At 34.6% G+C, this 15,579-nt stretch overlaps 1 protein-coding gene across 1 annotated transcript in view; it reads right to left on the bottom strand.

Annotated features, from left to right (window-relative positions):
* VPS13A (vacuolar protein sorting 13 homolog A) overlaps positions 1-15,579 on the bottom strand; it is a gene marked incomplete at both ends in the record, with an annotated part of 250,174 nt that overhangs the window by 98,394 nt on the left and 136,201 nt on the right. Inside the window, 6 exon segments of the mRNA XM_080708999.1 lie at positions 1,064-1,346; positions 4,514-4,617; positions 12,625-12,785; positions 13,439-13,694; positions 13,857-14,015; positions 15,418-15,519. Of these exon segments, the coding sequence (XP_080565125.1) occupies positions 1,064-1,346; positions 4,514-4,617; positions 12,625-12,785; positions 13,439-13,694; positions 13,857-14,015; positions 15,418-15,519 (1,065 nt within the window).

Here is a 15,579-nt window from a genome sequence, read left to right as displayed (position 1 = left end):
GGGATTACAGGCACATGCCACCAAGTCCAATCCTATTCTCCAATGTTTAATAATCCTTCCACTCATTTTTAACCACTGTTTATAGTACATCTTATATCTCCCTCAAAATTCTCTCAACCCACACTCCCATTACCTTGGTTCCTATCTCTGTGATCTCTTAGTTTAAGTCTCCTTGCTACACTATCCTTTCTCAGATCCCTTACTCTCTGCCATAACTAAACTATCTTTATATAAATTGACCATATGCATCGGAAACTGGCAAGCAGAATGTCATCCATAAAAGCATCAAATTAAACATTCTCTAAGACTGGAAATGTAATACTATGGTTATCTAACTCACCAGTTTTTGCAATATTTCTTTCTTGATTCTTTCCTATTGTTATATCTCATCTTAAGATTTAAATTAATACACACAAAAATGCCAGCATTTGAGATAAGGTCTCAACCTTGCAATCTTTCTGCTTCAGCCTCCAACTCCCTGATGTTAATGGACATGTGCCATGACAAAGAGACATTTTCTAAATTTTCAAGAGGACTATGTATTACTTTTCCAAGTTATTATTATTATTATTATTAATTATTATTATTATTATTATTATTATTATTATTATTATTATTTTTGGTGGTACTGGGGTTCCTGGAAGCCCTTCTACCTCCGGGCTACGCTCCCAGACCTATTTTATATTTTTGAAAGAGGGTCTCTTACGCCAGCGTGGCTGGCTTCGAACCTGCGCGATCCTCCTGTCTCTGCCTCCCAAGCGCGGGGATTACAAGCGTGCGCCACCACGCCCGGCTCCAAGTTATTTTTTAAATGACAGACCACATTTATGTATATTTTAAAATTCAGCTTAGTAGTCAAGTTCTAAGGTAATAGTAAAAAGTATTTTCTTTCAAGTTATCTTTACACACAGCTAAAACACTTTCACTTGAAAACTATCTCTACTAGCTATTCATTAGTAGTATAAAACTCTTATTGGAACGTCAGAACATTTTTAACTCAATTTTAAACAACTCAATTTATAAAACCAAAGGTACAAAGACACTTTTAAAAATTCCAGAATACCTCTATATAATAAGCAATTTTGTAAGGAAGAAGATTTCGCAGTAGAATGGGTGGCCACAAATGCATTATGTATGGTAAGTCCCAACCATCTTCTGAATATACCGACAGAGATGTCAAATTATCTTTTTCTGGGACAATATTAATAATAAATGGTTTCTTAGATGGATCTGTAGATCTACACTTTTTCTTTAGAAGAACACCATCGTTTTTTATAATTTCTTCAAAGTCAATTGCTTCACATTTTTGATAGTCCTTGTCTTCTGGCTTCAGAAAAAGAAATGATCTGAAAAAATGATTAAACATTACATTTTAAAGTTCTCGAGAGGGAGGAAGGGGGAGGGAATGGAGTGAGAAGTGGGGAAGGGCTAAATGTGTGATGTGTGCATGTATGCCTCTGCCCTTCTGTACTCACAATGTATGACTATAATGCACCAAGAAATTTTTTAAAATACCAAAAAAATAAAGTGCTTTAAACAAATTTCATGATTATATCTTTAAATAATGAAAGTATTTCTTTTCTTTCCATTATAATTTTTATATTTTCATATTCTTTTTAAAGCCAGAAAGAGTATTACTATCATCTTAGCCTTCTGGAAACTCATCTGCTTATTTTTTTCTTGTCTGTCTGTCTGTCTGTCTGCTTGCTTGCTTGCCTTTCTTTCTTTCTTTCTTTCTTTCTTTCTTTCTTTCTTTCTTTCTTTCCTTCTTTCTTCTTTCTTTCTTTTACCTTACAGGGGCATTCTACCTCCAACCCCCAGCCCTATTTTTTTCTTCTTGACTTTGAAACAAGGTCTGACAGAGTTGCAAAGGGCATCAAAGTAGCTGAGACTGGCTATGAACCGTGATCCTCCTGTCTCAGCTTCCCAAATGCTGGGATTACAAGCATGTGCTACCACGCTCGGTTCAGTTATTTAGTTTTCTTAAGAAGAGTATTTTTATTATAAACTTATTATAGTAAAAGTTCATTTATAACTTTATTACAGAAAAAATTCAATTATATCAATCATACATGCAAAGCAAACAATATATAACCACTTGTATTTATTTATTTTTGCAGTACTGGGGATAGAACCCAGGGACATTCTATCTCTGAGCTACAGCCCCAGCCCTATTTTTTGTTTTGAAATAGGGTCTCACTGAGTTGCAAAGGGCCTCACTAAGTAGCCAAGTCTTTCAGCGAATGGCAATCCTCCTGTCTCAGCCTCCCGGATGCTGGGATTACAAGTGTGCGCCACCACGCCTGGCTCACTACTTGTAACTTGTACACTTAAATGAAGAAAGTTGGATTTACTAGATGTGTCCTTAATAGTTAGTTCTAAATGTCACAACTATGAGTTCATAAAATAAGAAAACTTTTATTGAATTAATAATTGTTTCCAAAGTTAATCAAATGAAAATTCTCAATAGATATTTATATTTAAAGTTGAGTTTTGACATAAAAATACACTTATGATAACTTTATTATGTTCAGAGTAATGAACATATTTATTACTCAAACAACTTTGTCTCTTCCTACTTCCCCATTTCTAGGCATCCAACTAGTCTGTTTTCTATAGCTTCCATTAACTACAATACTTTCTATAACTCTCTACAACCCATTTTTCCTACCTTATATATTAGATAATAAATTAATCTCAATGGCAACAAGAAAACACTTGATATATGTTAAATTAATTGAAATTAAGAATCAGTAAGCCAGGCGTGGTGCCGCACGCTTGTAATCCTCATGCTTGGGAGGCGGAGACAGGAGGATTGCGCAGGTTCGAAGTCAGCCACGTTGGCTTAAGAGACCCTGTTTCCAAATAAAAGATATAAAAATAGGTCTGGGAGTGTAGCCCAGAGGTAGAAGGGCTTCCAGGAACCCCAGTAGTACCACAAAGGAAAAAAAATATCAGTAATAAAGTTGGTGTGTTGGCATGCACCTCTAATCTTAGTGCTTGGGAGGTGGAGATAGAAGGATTGCAGATTTGAGGCCAACCTCAGCAACTTAGTGACCCTAAACTGTTATTAAGACCCTATTTCAAAACAAATAAACAAAGCTGGGAGTAGAACTCAGAGGTAGAATGCCCTGGGGTTCAATCCCCAGTACCACACAAACACATACACACAAAAGCAGTATATCCAGATTGTATTGAGAAAAATAATTACTTGTTCATTTAAACCTTGTATTTAAAATACTTAAGTGAGTATACACTAAAAGCAATGGATTGTATGAAATTCTAGCTAATCACTAATTACTCAAATCAATATATATTAGCTGTCATACGCTAAATTAATATTTAACCTTGAACAAAAAGTATGAAGATACTGTTTATTATGGACAGAGCCATAAATTACATAGGAAAACTTTATTAACATTTATTAAAATTTTATTAAAGCAGAATATCATTAAATCTTACTGTCTAAGAACAAAATGAATTAAAAGCTCTTTATGGAAATGTTGAAAGGCCTCTTACATGCTATCTTCAACTTAATCTAGTCTTGTAACCAACCCAAATCCTATCTAAAACAAAGTCAGATAATGTAAGCAATTATTTTTCCTCTATTTTCTCAACAATAAAATTCTTTCCTTCAGCACTTTTGAACTCAGCAATAAAGCGCTCATTAGGGTTTGTAGGTCTATTATATACAATTACCTGCCTACAACTGCTAGACTCTTAGCATCAGGAATTCCACCCTAAACTTCTAGACACAGGTTATAATGAAAAGAGCCGGGAGACAATTAAAAACGGCTTGTAGTTTTGCCTTTTTCATTCAGAAGCACCGGTGTAGGATTCCATTTTAATTGCGTGTTCTAAAATGACATTTAAAGTTTAATTCTAGGAAAGATTTACTCCCCAAGACTTTAATCTCCAGTGTAATTATGTTCAACTCCAAATTAAATATTCTGAATAGCAATATTTGTTATGATGTTAAATCTTCATTATAAGACTAGCTCATCATTATTATTTTGTCAATCACTTCTTAAAACATGTATTTTGTAACATGCTTAATTTAATTGCTCTAAATACTTAAGATTAATGTATTTATAAGTCAATCTTGGAACAATTAACAGGTAAATATGTACATAAAAAGAAAAAATTTCAAGAGGAATTTCAAAAGAATTCTATTATAAAACCTTTATAAATGAAAGTCACATAATATTTAAATCTAGAAACCACCAATCATGCTCTATTACTTTTAAAACTCATGAATTTTTATGGCAATGATTATGATGGCTACATTGCAAGAATGTAATAATTGCTTTTATTAGCAAAAACAAAAATAATTTAATATTCTTTTGGAAAAGAACTACCTGAGTGCCTTGTAATCTAAATAAGTTAGATATTTTAACAGGGTGAATTTGATCAAAGTTTGATAATTTAAAGACAAATATCCACATATAATCAGAAACTAAAAGTGTATGTAAGAACTTTAGAATAAACAAAAAGACAGATGAGGAAAAATTACCGGTAAGATGCTAATGGTATATTGAATTCATTTTCAGGTGTAGCAATCCCCAATAAAGTATCTCCTTCATAAACAGAGATTGGAATTGAAAAATGATTTCTAATCTGGAAAAAAAATTAATACTATTAGTCTAAGAATCTAAATGTCCATTTAAATACCCTAAAACAAAATAACTATCAGGCAACATTCGTCTTGTTCATATAAAGCAGAAGAAAGACACAATTACATGGAAAGTTTTAAGAGCTTTATAGAAAAGTAATTTAAAAATAAAGCTTTAAATATCTTATGGGGTAATAAGACAGAATCTTCTTGATCTTGGGAAAGGGATCAATTTATTTTGAGACTTTTTTGTTCAGGAAAAACACTAGAAAAAATTTCACAGGAAAATCTATTTAATAAGTTTTTGCTGGGTATAGTGGCACATAACTGTAATACCAGTACTTGGGAAGTTAAAGACAGGAGGATCACAGATTTGAGGCCAGCCTCAGCAACTTAGTAAAATCCTGCTGAGAGAGGGAGGGAGGGAGAGAGTGGGAGGGAGAGAGAGAGAGAGAGTAGAAGAGAGAGAGAGAGAGTGGGAGGGAGAGAGAGAGAGAGAGTGGGAGAGAGAGAGAGAGAGTGGGAGGGAGAGAGAGAGAGAGAGTGGAAGAGAGAGAGAGAGAGTGGGAGGGAGAGAGAGAGAGAGAGAGAGAGAGAGAGAGAGAGAGAGTGGGAGGGAGGGAGAGAGAGAGGGAGGGAGGGAGGGAGGGAGGGAGAGAGAGAGAGAGAGAGAGAGAGAGAGAGAGAGAGAGAAAGAGCGAGAGCAAGCGTGCCTGTGCTAGAGGTGTAGCTTGGAGGCAGACTGAACCTGGTCTCAATATCCAGTACAAAAACAAATAAATACATAAATAAATAAGTGGGGTTTTTAGTGTGTGGTACTGGGGATCAAACCCAAGAACACTGCACCACTGACCTAGACTCCCAGACTGCCTGAACATTCGTTTGTTTATTTATTATGTTATTGGGGACTGAACCCAGAGGCAGTCTACCTCTGGGCTATACCCTCAACCCTTTGTCTTTGTTTTGAAATAGGGTCTCACAAAGTGTCTAAGTTGATGAGGCTGTTCTTGAACCTGTGATCCCAAGTACTAAGATTATAGGAAGGTGTAACCCTGTTGGACATCCATTTTATCTTTATTTATTTTGAAATAGGGTCTCACTAAGTCTGCCCTCCAGTCTCAGCCTTTCAACTACTGGAATTGTAAGTGTGTACCACTGTGCTTGGTAATATATTAAACTTTTAAATATTAATATGACAAAAGTGAAAAATATGTGACAGGCTGGGAACTATTATATACTTAACAAAGGATTTATAACCTTCATGGATGTCCAAATGAATGTGAATAAAAACTCTCATATACCACTGGTAGAATGTAAATTGGAAAAGTAACTTCAGAAAATAACTTGGCAACTAAATCAAAATTCACTTAAAAACTTAGAAATTCCTCTCCTAGTTATACACCTAGAAAAATATCCACACCCAAAGACGCATTCTCTACATCACTGATTTTATTAAGAAACAAGACAAAACAACATCATGAATAGTGGATTAAGAATATTTTCTCAATATGATATGATAAGTACATGGGAGGCTGAGATAAGAGGATTAAAGGTTCGATACCAGTCTCTATTTAGTTCACTTGCACATTTTTTTTTTAATGGGGGTATTCATTTTCTTAGCATTAAGTTTCTTGAGTTCTCTGTATATTCTAGATCTTAGTCCTCTCTGGAGAAATAGTTGGCAAAAACTTTGTCCTATTCTGTTGGCTCTCTGTTGAGGTTCTTGATAGCTTCCTTTGCTGTACAGAAGCTCTTCAGTTTCTCTTCTCCCACGTATCAATCTCTTCTCCCACGTATCAGAAGCTCTTCTCCCACGTATCAGAAGCTCTTCTCCCACGTATCAATCCTTTTAATTTCTTGTGCCTTTGGGGTCTTGCTGAGAAGGTTTTTAACTGTACCTATGTGTTGCAGTGTTGGACCAATGCCCTCTTCAAGGAGCCTCAAGGTCTCTGATCTGATTTCCAAGTCTCTGATCCATCTTGAATTGACTCTTGTACAGGGTGAGAAAGTGGGATTAATGTCCATTTTTCTGCATATAGTTAACCAGTTTTGCCAACACCACTTGTTGAAGAGGCTATCTTTTTTCCAGTGCACGTCTTGGCCCCTTTGTCAAAAATCAATTAGCTCCAAGTGTGCAGATTTGTTTCTGAGTCTTCTATTCGGCATCATTGGTCAATATGTCTGTTTTTGTGCCAATACCATGCTGTTTTTATTGCCATGACTTTGTAGTATAAAGTCAGGTATTGAGACATCTCCTGCATGACTCTTGTTTCTGAGAATTATTTTGGGTATTCTGTATTTTTTGTTGTTGTTCCAAATGAATTTAAGGACTGATTTTTCTATGTCTGTGACATAGAAATGGCCTTGTTTGTTAATTTAATAGGTACTTCATTGAATTGTAGATTACTTTTGGAAGAATGGCCTTTTTTCTTTTTTCTTTTTTTTTTTTTTTGGTGGTACTGGGGATGGAACCCAGGGGCCCTCTACCTCCAGGCTACATTCCCAGACCTATTTTATATTTTATTTGGAAACAGGGTCTCTTAATCCAGCTGAGGATAGCTTCAAACCTGCGTGATCCTCCTGTCTCAGCCTCCCAAGTGCAGGGATTACAAGCGTGCATGAGCCACCATCCCCAGCTAGGAATGGCCATTTTGATGATATATATTCTGCCTATCTAAGAAAATGGCAGATCTTTCCATCTCCTAAGGTCTTCTTCGATTATTTTTCAATGTTTTATAATTTTCTTTGTAGAGGCCTTATACCTCCTTGGTTAGGTTTATTTCTAAGTTGTGTGTGTGTGTGTGTGTGTGTGTGTGTGTGTGTGTGTGTGTGTGTGTGATATCCGGAGTGTAAATGTTTTCTGGATTTTTCAGTGGATTTATGGTTGGCATACAGAAAAGCTTTTGATTTTTTTTTTTTTTTTTGGTGTGTGTGTGGTACTAGAGATGGAACCCAGGGGCTTTCTAACCCTGGGCTATACTCCCAGATCCATTTAAAAAAATATTTTAGTTGGAAACAGGGTTTCTCTAAGTTGCTGAGAGCCGCACTAAGTAGCTGAGGCTGGCCTCGAACCTGTGCAATCCTCCTGTCTCAGCCTCCCAAGCACGCACCACCACGCCTGGCTGATTTTTTAAGATTGATTTTGTATCCAGACACTTTGCTGAATTTGTTGATCAGTTCTATAAGAAGACCCAGAGTAACCACATTAGCCTGTGAAGAATTAACACCACATTACTGGATAAAGAATGGGGCAAAGAAGAAGTAAGGGTGAAATTAAATTTTTGAAACAAATGAAAATAGAGACACAACACATAAAAACCTCTGGGAGAACTTTGAAGGCAATATTGAGAGGAAAATGCATAGCACTGAGTGTCCACATAAGAAGAACTGAAAAACACCAAATAAATAATTTAATGACACACCCCAAAGCCCTTGAAAAACAGGAATAATCTAACCCAAAACCAGTATAAGACAGGAAATTATTAAAATTAGAGCAGAAATCAATGAGGTAAAGAATAAAAAATTACAGAAAATCAACAAAAACAAAAGCTGGTTTCTTGAAAAAATAAACATGGTAGATAAAACACTAGTTAACCTAACCAAAAGAAAGAGAGAATCAATTCAAATTACTAAGAAAAGAAAAAGGAGATATTACCAATGGCAGCGTGGAAATCTAGAAGATTATCAGAAACTATGCAAAACTGTACTCCAGCAAAATAAAAAATCTAGAAAAAACTGACAAATTTCTACTTACATGCAACCTTACTAAACTGAGTCAAGAATATATTAAAAATTTAAACCAATGAATAGCAATCAAAGAGATTGAGGCAGCAATAAGGAGCCTACCATCAAACAAAGCCCAGGACCAGATGGTTTCCGAAGTGAATTTTATAAAATATTTCTAGAAGACCTAATCTCAATACTCAATACTCCTCAATCTATTCTGTGAAATAGAAACAAACAGGACTCTCCCAAATACATTCTACGTAACCAACATCATATTAATACCAAAATCAAATAAAGACAGCTCAAGAAAAAAAAAAAAAAAAAAAAAAACTAGGCCGGGCGTGGTGGTGCACACTTGTAATCCCCACGCTTGGGAGGCAGAGACAGGAGGATCACGCTGGTTCGGAGCCAGCCCTGCTGGCTTAAGAGACCCTGTTTCCAAAAAAAAAAAAAAGGTCTGGGAGTGTAGCCCGGAGGTAGAAGGGCTTCCAGAAACCCCAGTACCACCAAAAAAAAAAAAAAAACAAACAAAAAAAAACTATCGGCCTTATACCATTAACTTAAATGCAAAACTGCTAAACAAAATATTAGCAACAGTATTCACAATCACATCAAGAAAATCATACACCATGACTATAGGGTTCATTCCAGGGAAGCAAAGCTGGTTTAACGTACAAAAAACAATCTATGTAATTCATCACAAACAGAACCAAAGACAAAAATCACATAATCATTTCAATAGATGCTGAAAAGCATCTGAGAAAATCCAACACTCATTTATGATAACAACGCTGCAGAGAATCAGAAGGAACATACCTCAATAACATAAAGGCAATATACAACAGGCCTATAGCCAATATCATACTAAACAAGGAAAAACTGCAAGAATTTCCTCTAATAACAGGAACAAGACAAGGATGTTCATTATCACCACTTCTTTTCAATATAATATTTGAGACTAGACAGAGCAATAAGGCAAGAGAAGGAAATCAAAGCAGTACAAATAGAAAAAGAAGAAACAAAACTATCCCTATTTGCAGATGATATGATCCTATACTTAAGAGGACCCAACAAACTAAACCAAAATGTTTTGTGGCTTTTTTTAAATTGGTGCATTGCAGTCATACATCTTAATGAAGTACAAGATGGTAGAGGCATACACCCTCACAGCACTCACTCTGCCCTTCCCCAACTCCCTCCTTCTCCTCCCCCTCCCTCTTTCTCATGTGTGGCTTAGTGATCGACTTTGATATGCTTGTGAATGTACTTCATATATATTAGGGAATTTCTCTCTTCCTCCCTCCCATCACTCCCAGTTAGGCCTCCTTATTTGCTCATCTATGGTTTTTCCTCCTCCACCTAGAGTTCTTCCTATGAGCCTTTTTCTCCCTAGCTTCCACATAGTAGGGAGAGCATGTGAAGTTTTGAACACTTCCCCTCTCTATTTCATTAGGAATCCTTTCTGATTTTCAATGGCTTAGTAGAGTACTCAACAAATTCCTCACAGACTGCAGCTCATTTCTAACTTTTATTCATACTAAAAACCACGAATAATAACCCAGATATCTCAATTGGTTTGCCTGTCATGAGAGATGAATATAAAGAAGATTTTAAGTAGCTGACTTATTTTAAATAGTCTACTTAAGATCATTGCTCCTAAAAGTGACTATCAGTCACTGCATATTTATACATGTTAAATAAAAGAATACGATTAAAAACTTAGTGTCAATAAGTTCATAAACTAATGAAACGGATAAATATCACGAAAGACATTGCTAGAATTGCTAGAAGAGCTGACTTAAAGGTAATAGGAGTGGAGGGGTAGCTCAGTATTAGATGGTAGAGTACTTGCCTAGCTCATGCAATGCCCTAGGCTTAAGCCCCAGCAACACACACACACACACACACAAATGCACGCATGCACGCACCCATACACACGCACGCACGCACCCATAAACACGCACACACACACGTAACAGATAACCTGAATGGTCCAATATCAACTAAAACTATAGTTACAAACTTTCCCAGAAGAGATTAAAACTCAAGACCACAGGCTCCCAAAGTGGGTGATACCACCCATGAGATATACTGGAATGAATACCTCTGCTAGACCAATATTCCTTATGAAGATAAATGCAAAAATTTTAAACACAGTTTTAGCAAACTGAATTCTAACAATATGCTAAAAGTTTAATAATACTTTATGATCAAGTATCCTAGGAATGCAAGTTGAATTAACATTTTAAAAGTCAATGTAATTGCAATCAATATCTTTAATATTTTTTAAAATCCTCTCAGTAAATGAAAGAAAAAAACAGAAGAAAGGGAATTAAAAAAAAAAAAACATGAAACACACCCAGAATGGAAAGGATGAAGTAAAAATTTTTTTTCTTTGCAGGCATCATAGTAGTCTAAATCTGTATAACTCCCTAAATCTACTAGGACAAATCCATGAGTCTACTAAGATTGCACAATATAGGCTAATATAATCTGAATGCTAGCAATAGAAAATTTGATACTAATTTTTTAAAAAGCTAATTTTATCACACTTTGATAAATATTAATAATTTGGCTCTACAATTTAAATAGAAATGGAAAAGATCTAAACTATTCAAAGAACTTCAGGTAAGAACACAGTGGAATAGCTTATACCACCTGATATTAAGACTCAGATTTAAGGAGTAATCAAAATAGTGTGGTACTGGCATAAAGATAAACAGATTAATGAAACAGAAGAGAGTTCAGAAATAATCATTAACCTATATTGTCAACTGATTTTTTTTTTTTTTTGCCATACTAGGGATGGACCCCAGAGGCATTCTCTATACAAGCTACACCCCCAGCCCTATTTTTTATTCTTTATTTTGAAACAGGATCTCACTGAGTTGCACTAAGTAGCTAAGGCTGGCTCCAAACAACAATCCTTCCAAATGCTGGGATTACAAGGATGCACCACCACGCCCTGCTGGTCAACTGATTTTTTATCAAAGTTGATAGGAGAAAAACTTATCTAGGTTTGAACAACTGGATAGCCTTATGGGAAAATCTGAACCTCTATCCTTACCTCACATACATACAAAGATACACTCAAGATAGATATATCTATATAATAGACTACTTCTCAGCAACTACATGTTTATAATCTTTCCAACTACTTGTATAACAACACTGATAAACTAAAGTTGATACATGTAAATTTTCCTGAGTGGAAGAAGCCATATTTTATTCTGTATTCCATTCCATTTATATAAAATTCAAGATTGTATAATAATGTACAATGAAAACAGATTAATGGACGCATAGGAATGGAGAAGTACAAAAAAAGAAAAGTTTTCTTGAGGAATAAATATGCTAATTATCTTGATTGTGGTGAAGGTTTTGTAGGTGCATTTTTGTATCAAAACTCAACTTTAAGTACATGCAGGACCGGGTGTGGTGGTGCATACTTGTAATCCCAGCATTTGAGAGGCTGAGACAGGAGGATTGGATTCAAAGACAGCCTACTACTTAAGATAGGACCCTTGCAACTCAGTGAGACCTTATTTCAAAATAAAGAACAAAAAATAGGGCTGGGGGTGTCGCTCAGAGGTAGAGTGCCCCTGGGTTCCATGCCCAGTACTGCAAAAACAAACAAACAAACAAACAAACAAAAACAAAACAAAAATTAAAAAACATGGAGTTTATTGCATATACCTCAATAAAGCTATAAAACTTTTTTTCTCTAATTTAAAATTCACTAATTTATTTTTACTTATTTATTTATTTATTTATTGTGGGTCTGGGAATGGAACCCTGGGGCATTCTACCTCTGAGCTACATTACCCTGCTGTATTTTTTTTTTTATTCTTTATTTTGAAGCAGGGTCTCACCAAGTTGTGGAGGGCCTCACTAAAAGCTGAGGCTGTCCGTGAACCACGATCTTCCAGTCTCAGCCTGAATGTAATCCTGAATGTTGAGATAACAAGCATGCACTAACACGACTGGCTCTCACTAATTCAAAATAAAATACACATACTATAAAAACCGAAACAAAACATTTATAAATATTTTTACAAAATAATATAAAATATTTTGTAAAACTATCTTTTTAAAAATTGATACATATTAAATAAAAAATTTTCAGTAGTCATTATAGTAGTGCAGTTATTGATGAGATTCTCCTTTTTGATATTAGCTGCATTTCTATTATAGTTTGTATTCATTTGCTAATAACTTTATTTTTTTTGTTAACTATCACAAAGATATGGGTAATAGAACCTCCACCCAAATTTATCATTTCATACCTGTACTGGTGAGCGAACTGTTACCTTCTTGCTTCCTTCTATTGTATCAATTTGACAAACAATAGATCTTTCAACTCCAGATTCTCTGTGTCTTACAGTGTATAGACGTCTTCCCACTTTTGTTAAAGGAATCTTATCAGCAGTAGAGTGGTTAACAGGTGCTAAATAAATATGAATGTTTAAAAACTTTCTTAGAATTCACCATAAATTAAGTATTTGTTAAATGCCAAAAATCTTAGATGATTGTCTTAAACCTAACAGTCACTTAAACCTCTGAATATAATTCATGCGATGGGATATTTAAAAAAAAAACACCACTTATTTCCACAGCATTCACCTAAAATTTTCAAACCATTTTACCAAAAATTAAGTTGAAAAAAAGAATCTTTCATGAGCGTAATCTAAGACAACAACAGTGAATCATTTAAAAAATGCCTGAGTAATAAGAAAAAGAATTATCAATTTGAAGAACAATGATCTCTGGTTTGCTGTCATAATAACCAGAGACTGATATCTTTAGACATTACAAATACCAACATAGCTGTTATTTTTTTGGTCTTTAACCTTTCCAACCACCTGTGTCACTTTTCAGATATATCAGTTAATTATCATCATCTAGGTCTAAATAATGCTGGGGGCAGAATTTGGAACATAAGAATTTAATGATGAAAGGAACCAAAGCACTGCAAAAGGGAAAAATGTTTCCAACCTATTAAAGATTAAAACAAACAGCATCGTAAGCACTGCAAATTAGTAAAATGTCATGTAAAAGGTACTTTCAAACAAAGGTTAATCAAGGAAATACATCACTTACTAAGAAGAATGAAGAAGAGTTTGCTGCTTAGGCTGGTCATTGCACTAAAATGATCATTGTCTTTAGTTCGTACATAATCCATATTTAAACTCTCATTATTTTTCAGTGTATATGATTTTGCCATAGGAACGTTGAGTACATTAAAAGAATCACTTGGTGAAACAGAGATAGTAAGTCCAAGAGAATTTAAAATCATAAACGGTGCTAGATCCCTTATGAAGACAGCTGAAGATCCAGTAGCAGCTTCTGTAAATGCCTAATAAAGGGATAGTTTTTTTTAAGTAAAATATGGAAACTAAAGGACGAACAGAATACAAAGGGACACATGACAAGTAACTACGTTAGCAGTAAGTTTGTTCAATAAAAGGGCCAAGTTAGATTAGTATATCTCAACACATAAGGTTCAAATTTTGCTTACCTTGACCAAATTATTTAACATTACAAGGCCACATTTGGATAATGTAATGTTTAATTGGTCTTTTGAATAGAAACTGATGACAGTTTTATATTCTGGAACTTTATAGTTTTCTTCTTCAGCATCTAAGTCAACAATGGCTTTTTTTGCTTTCTTTTTCATCTAAAATGATAAATTATGACAAATAAGAATGTATTTTAATTACATTGTATAACTCATTCTGCAAAGTAAAAACAAACCACACAAATCTAATAATACCATTAGAAAAAGTAACATATTTTATGTGTTTTACTGCCTTACTGAAATTAACTGAACATACCAACCATAGTCACATAGGACAGGGGCAGTATTAAGAGGAAAAAAATAATCTGATCCTCAGTGATGTGGCAAGCACAATTTCAAAGAGAGAATCCTTTTTATTAAAGTATATGTGGCATAAATTAAAAGCACTTATTTCAAAGCAACATTACCAAAAGTAATTTAGTCTATTAGTCATGCTGATAACAAACCTAGGGACCTCAAAGTCAGATCCAAGTAGCACAACACGACTCCTAAAAATCAATACTATTTATCTCTTTTTAGGATTCATAGATCCCCTGCCCATTTAAGTAACAAATGCTTTTATCCAAATTCTTCATCTGAAACATCTAGATTATTAAATGATAACTTTAACACTACTTTTGTTTTTGCTTTAACGGGCTTTAAGTTCCTGAAAATTTGTCTTCAGGTTGACTCAACCATTAGTAGGCAGTAAAAATGCTAGTAATCCTGTAATCTCTTGTTTCAGAAGCATAATTCCATCTACCTACAAAGTCCTAATGTTTGCTATTACATAAATTCACAATATATTTCAAGCAAATATTATATATTCTTCTATGGATGGATAGATGGACAAACAGAAAGACGTTTTGATCAGAATACAAAGGAAACTCAGCTAAGAGTTTGTAAATTTTCTAAGAGTTTGTAAATTTTCTAAGAGTTTGTAAAGTTTCTAAGAGTTTGTAAAGTTTCTAAATTTGTAGCTGACCTCTTCCACTTTGTAGCTATTACTAGAGAAGTCATTAACCTCTTTGGTCTTAGTACCTTCACATGTTCAAATGAAGATAAAAACTATTTTTCCTGTGGTGCTGTTGTAAGAATTAAAGAAAAGATACACTATTTTGAACAATGTCTAATATATAATTAATGTTATACAGAGTGGATGGCATCTGCCTTGGATTTGAAAATTATATTCAGAGGTCAAGCAGAGAAGCATGTGTTTAAGGTTCACAATGAAAAAAATTCAATTTTGTCCTAATTAAAGTCTAATGTAAGTGGCCACACTCAATTTTTCAAAATATTTTTCAGACTTCAATTATACTTTGATGTGGGATGATAATACTGAAGTTACGCTTGTGCAAGAGCAAGGAGTATATGGAAAATATCTATACCTTCATCTCAGTTTTGCTGTGAAACTAAAACTCCTCTAAGAAAATGAAGTCTTTAACACACACACACACACACACACACACACACACACACACACACACACCTATCCCCCCCCCTCTCATACATATGTATGTACCTTGATTCCGAGATTCCATGGTCTAAAATCTTCAGTCTGATCTATTTCCAATGGTTCAAGCAAAGGTTCCCATACGCCAAACATTTCATTATAATAATGAACCTAAAAAGAGAATTTTGTGTGTGTGTGGTCCTAGGTATGGAACCCAGGGGCATTCTACCT

The sequence above is a fragment of the Muscardinus avellanarius genome (genome assembly GCF_963383645.1).
Source record: "Muscardinus avellanarius genome assembly, chromosome: 13".
In the NCBI taxonomy this organism is placed as follows: domain Eukaryota; kingdom Metazoa; phylum Chordata; class Mammalia; order Rodentia; family Gliridae; genus Muscardinus; species Muscardinus avellanarius.
The sequence above is the reverse complement of the archived record's forward strand: the minus strand, read 5'-3'. Positions and strand labels throughout refer to the sequence as shown.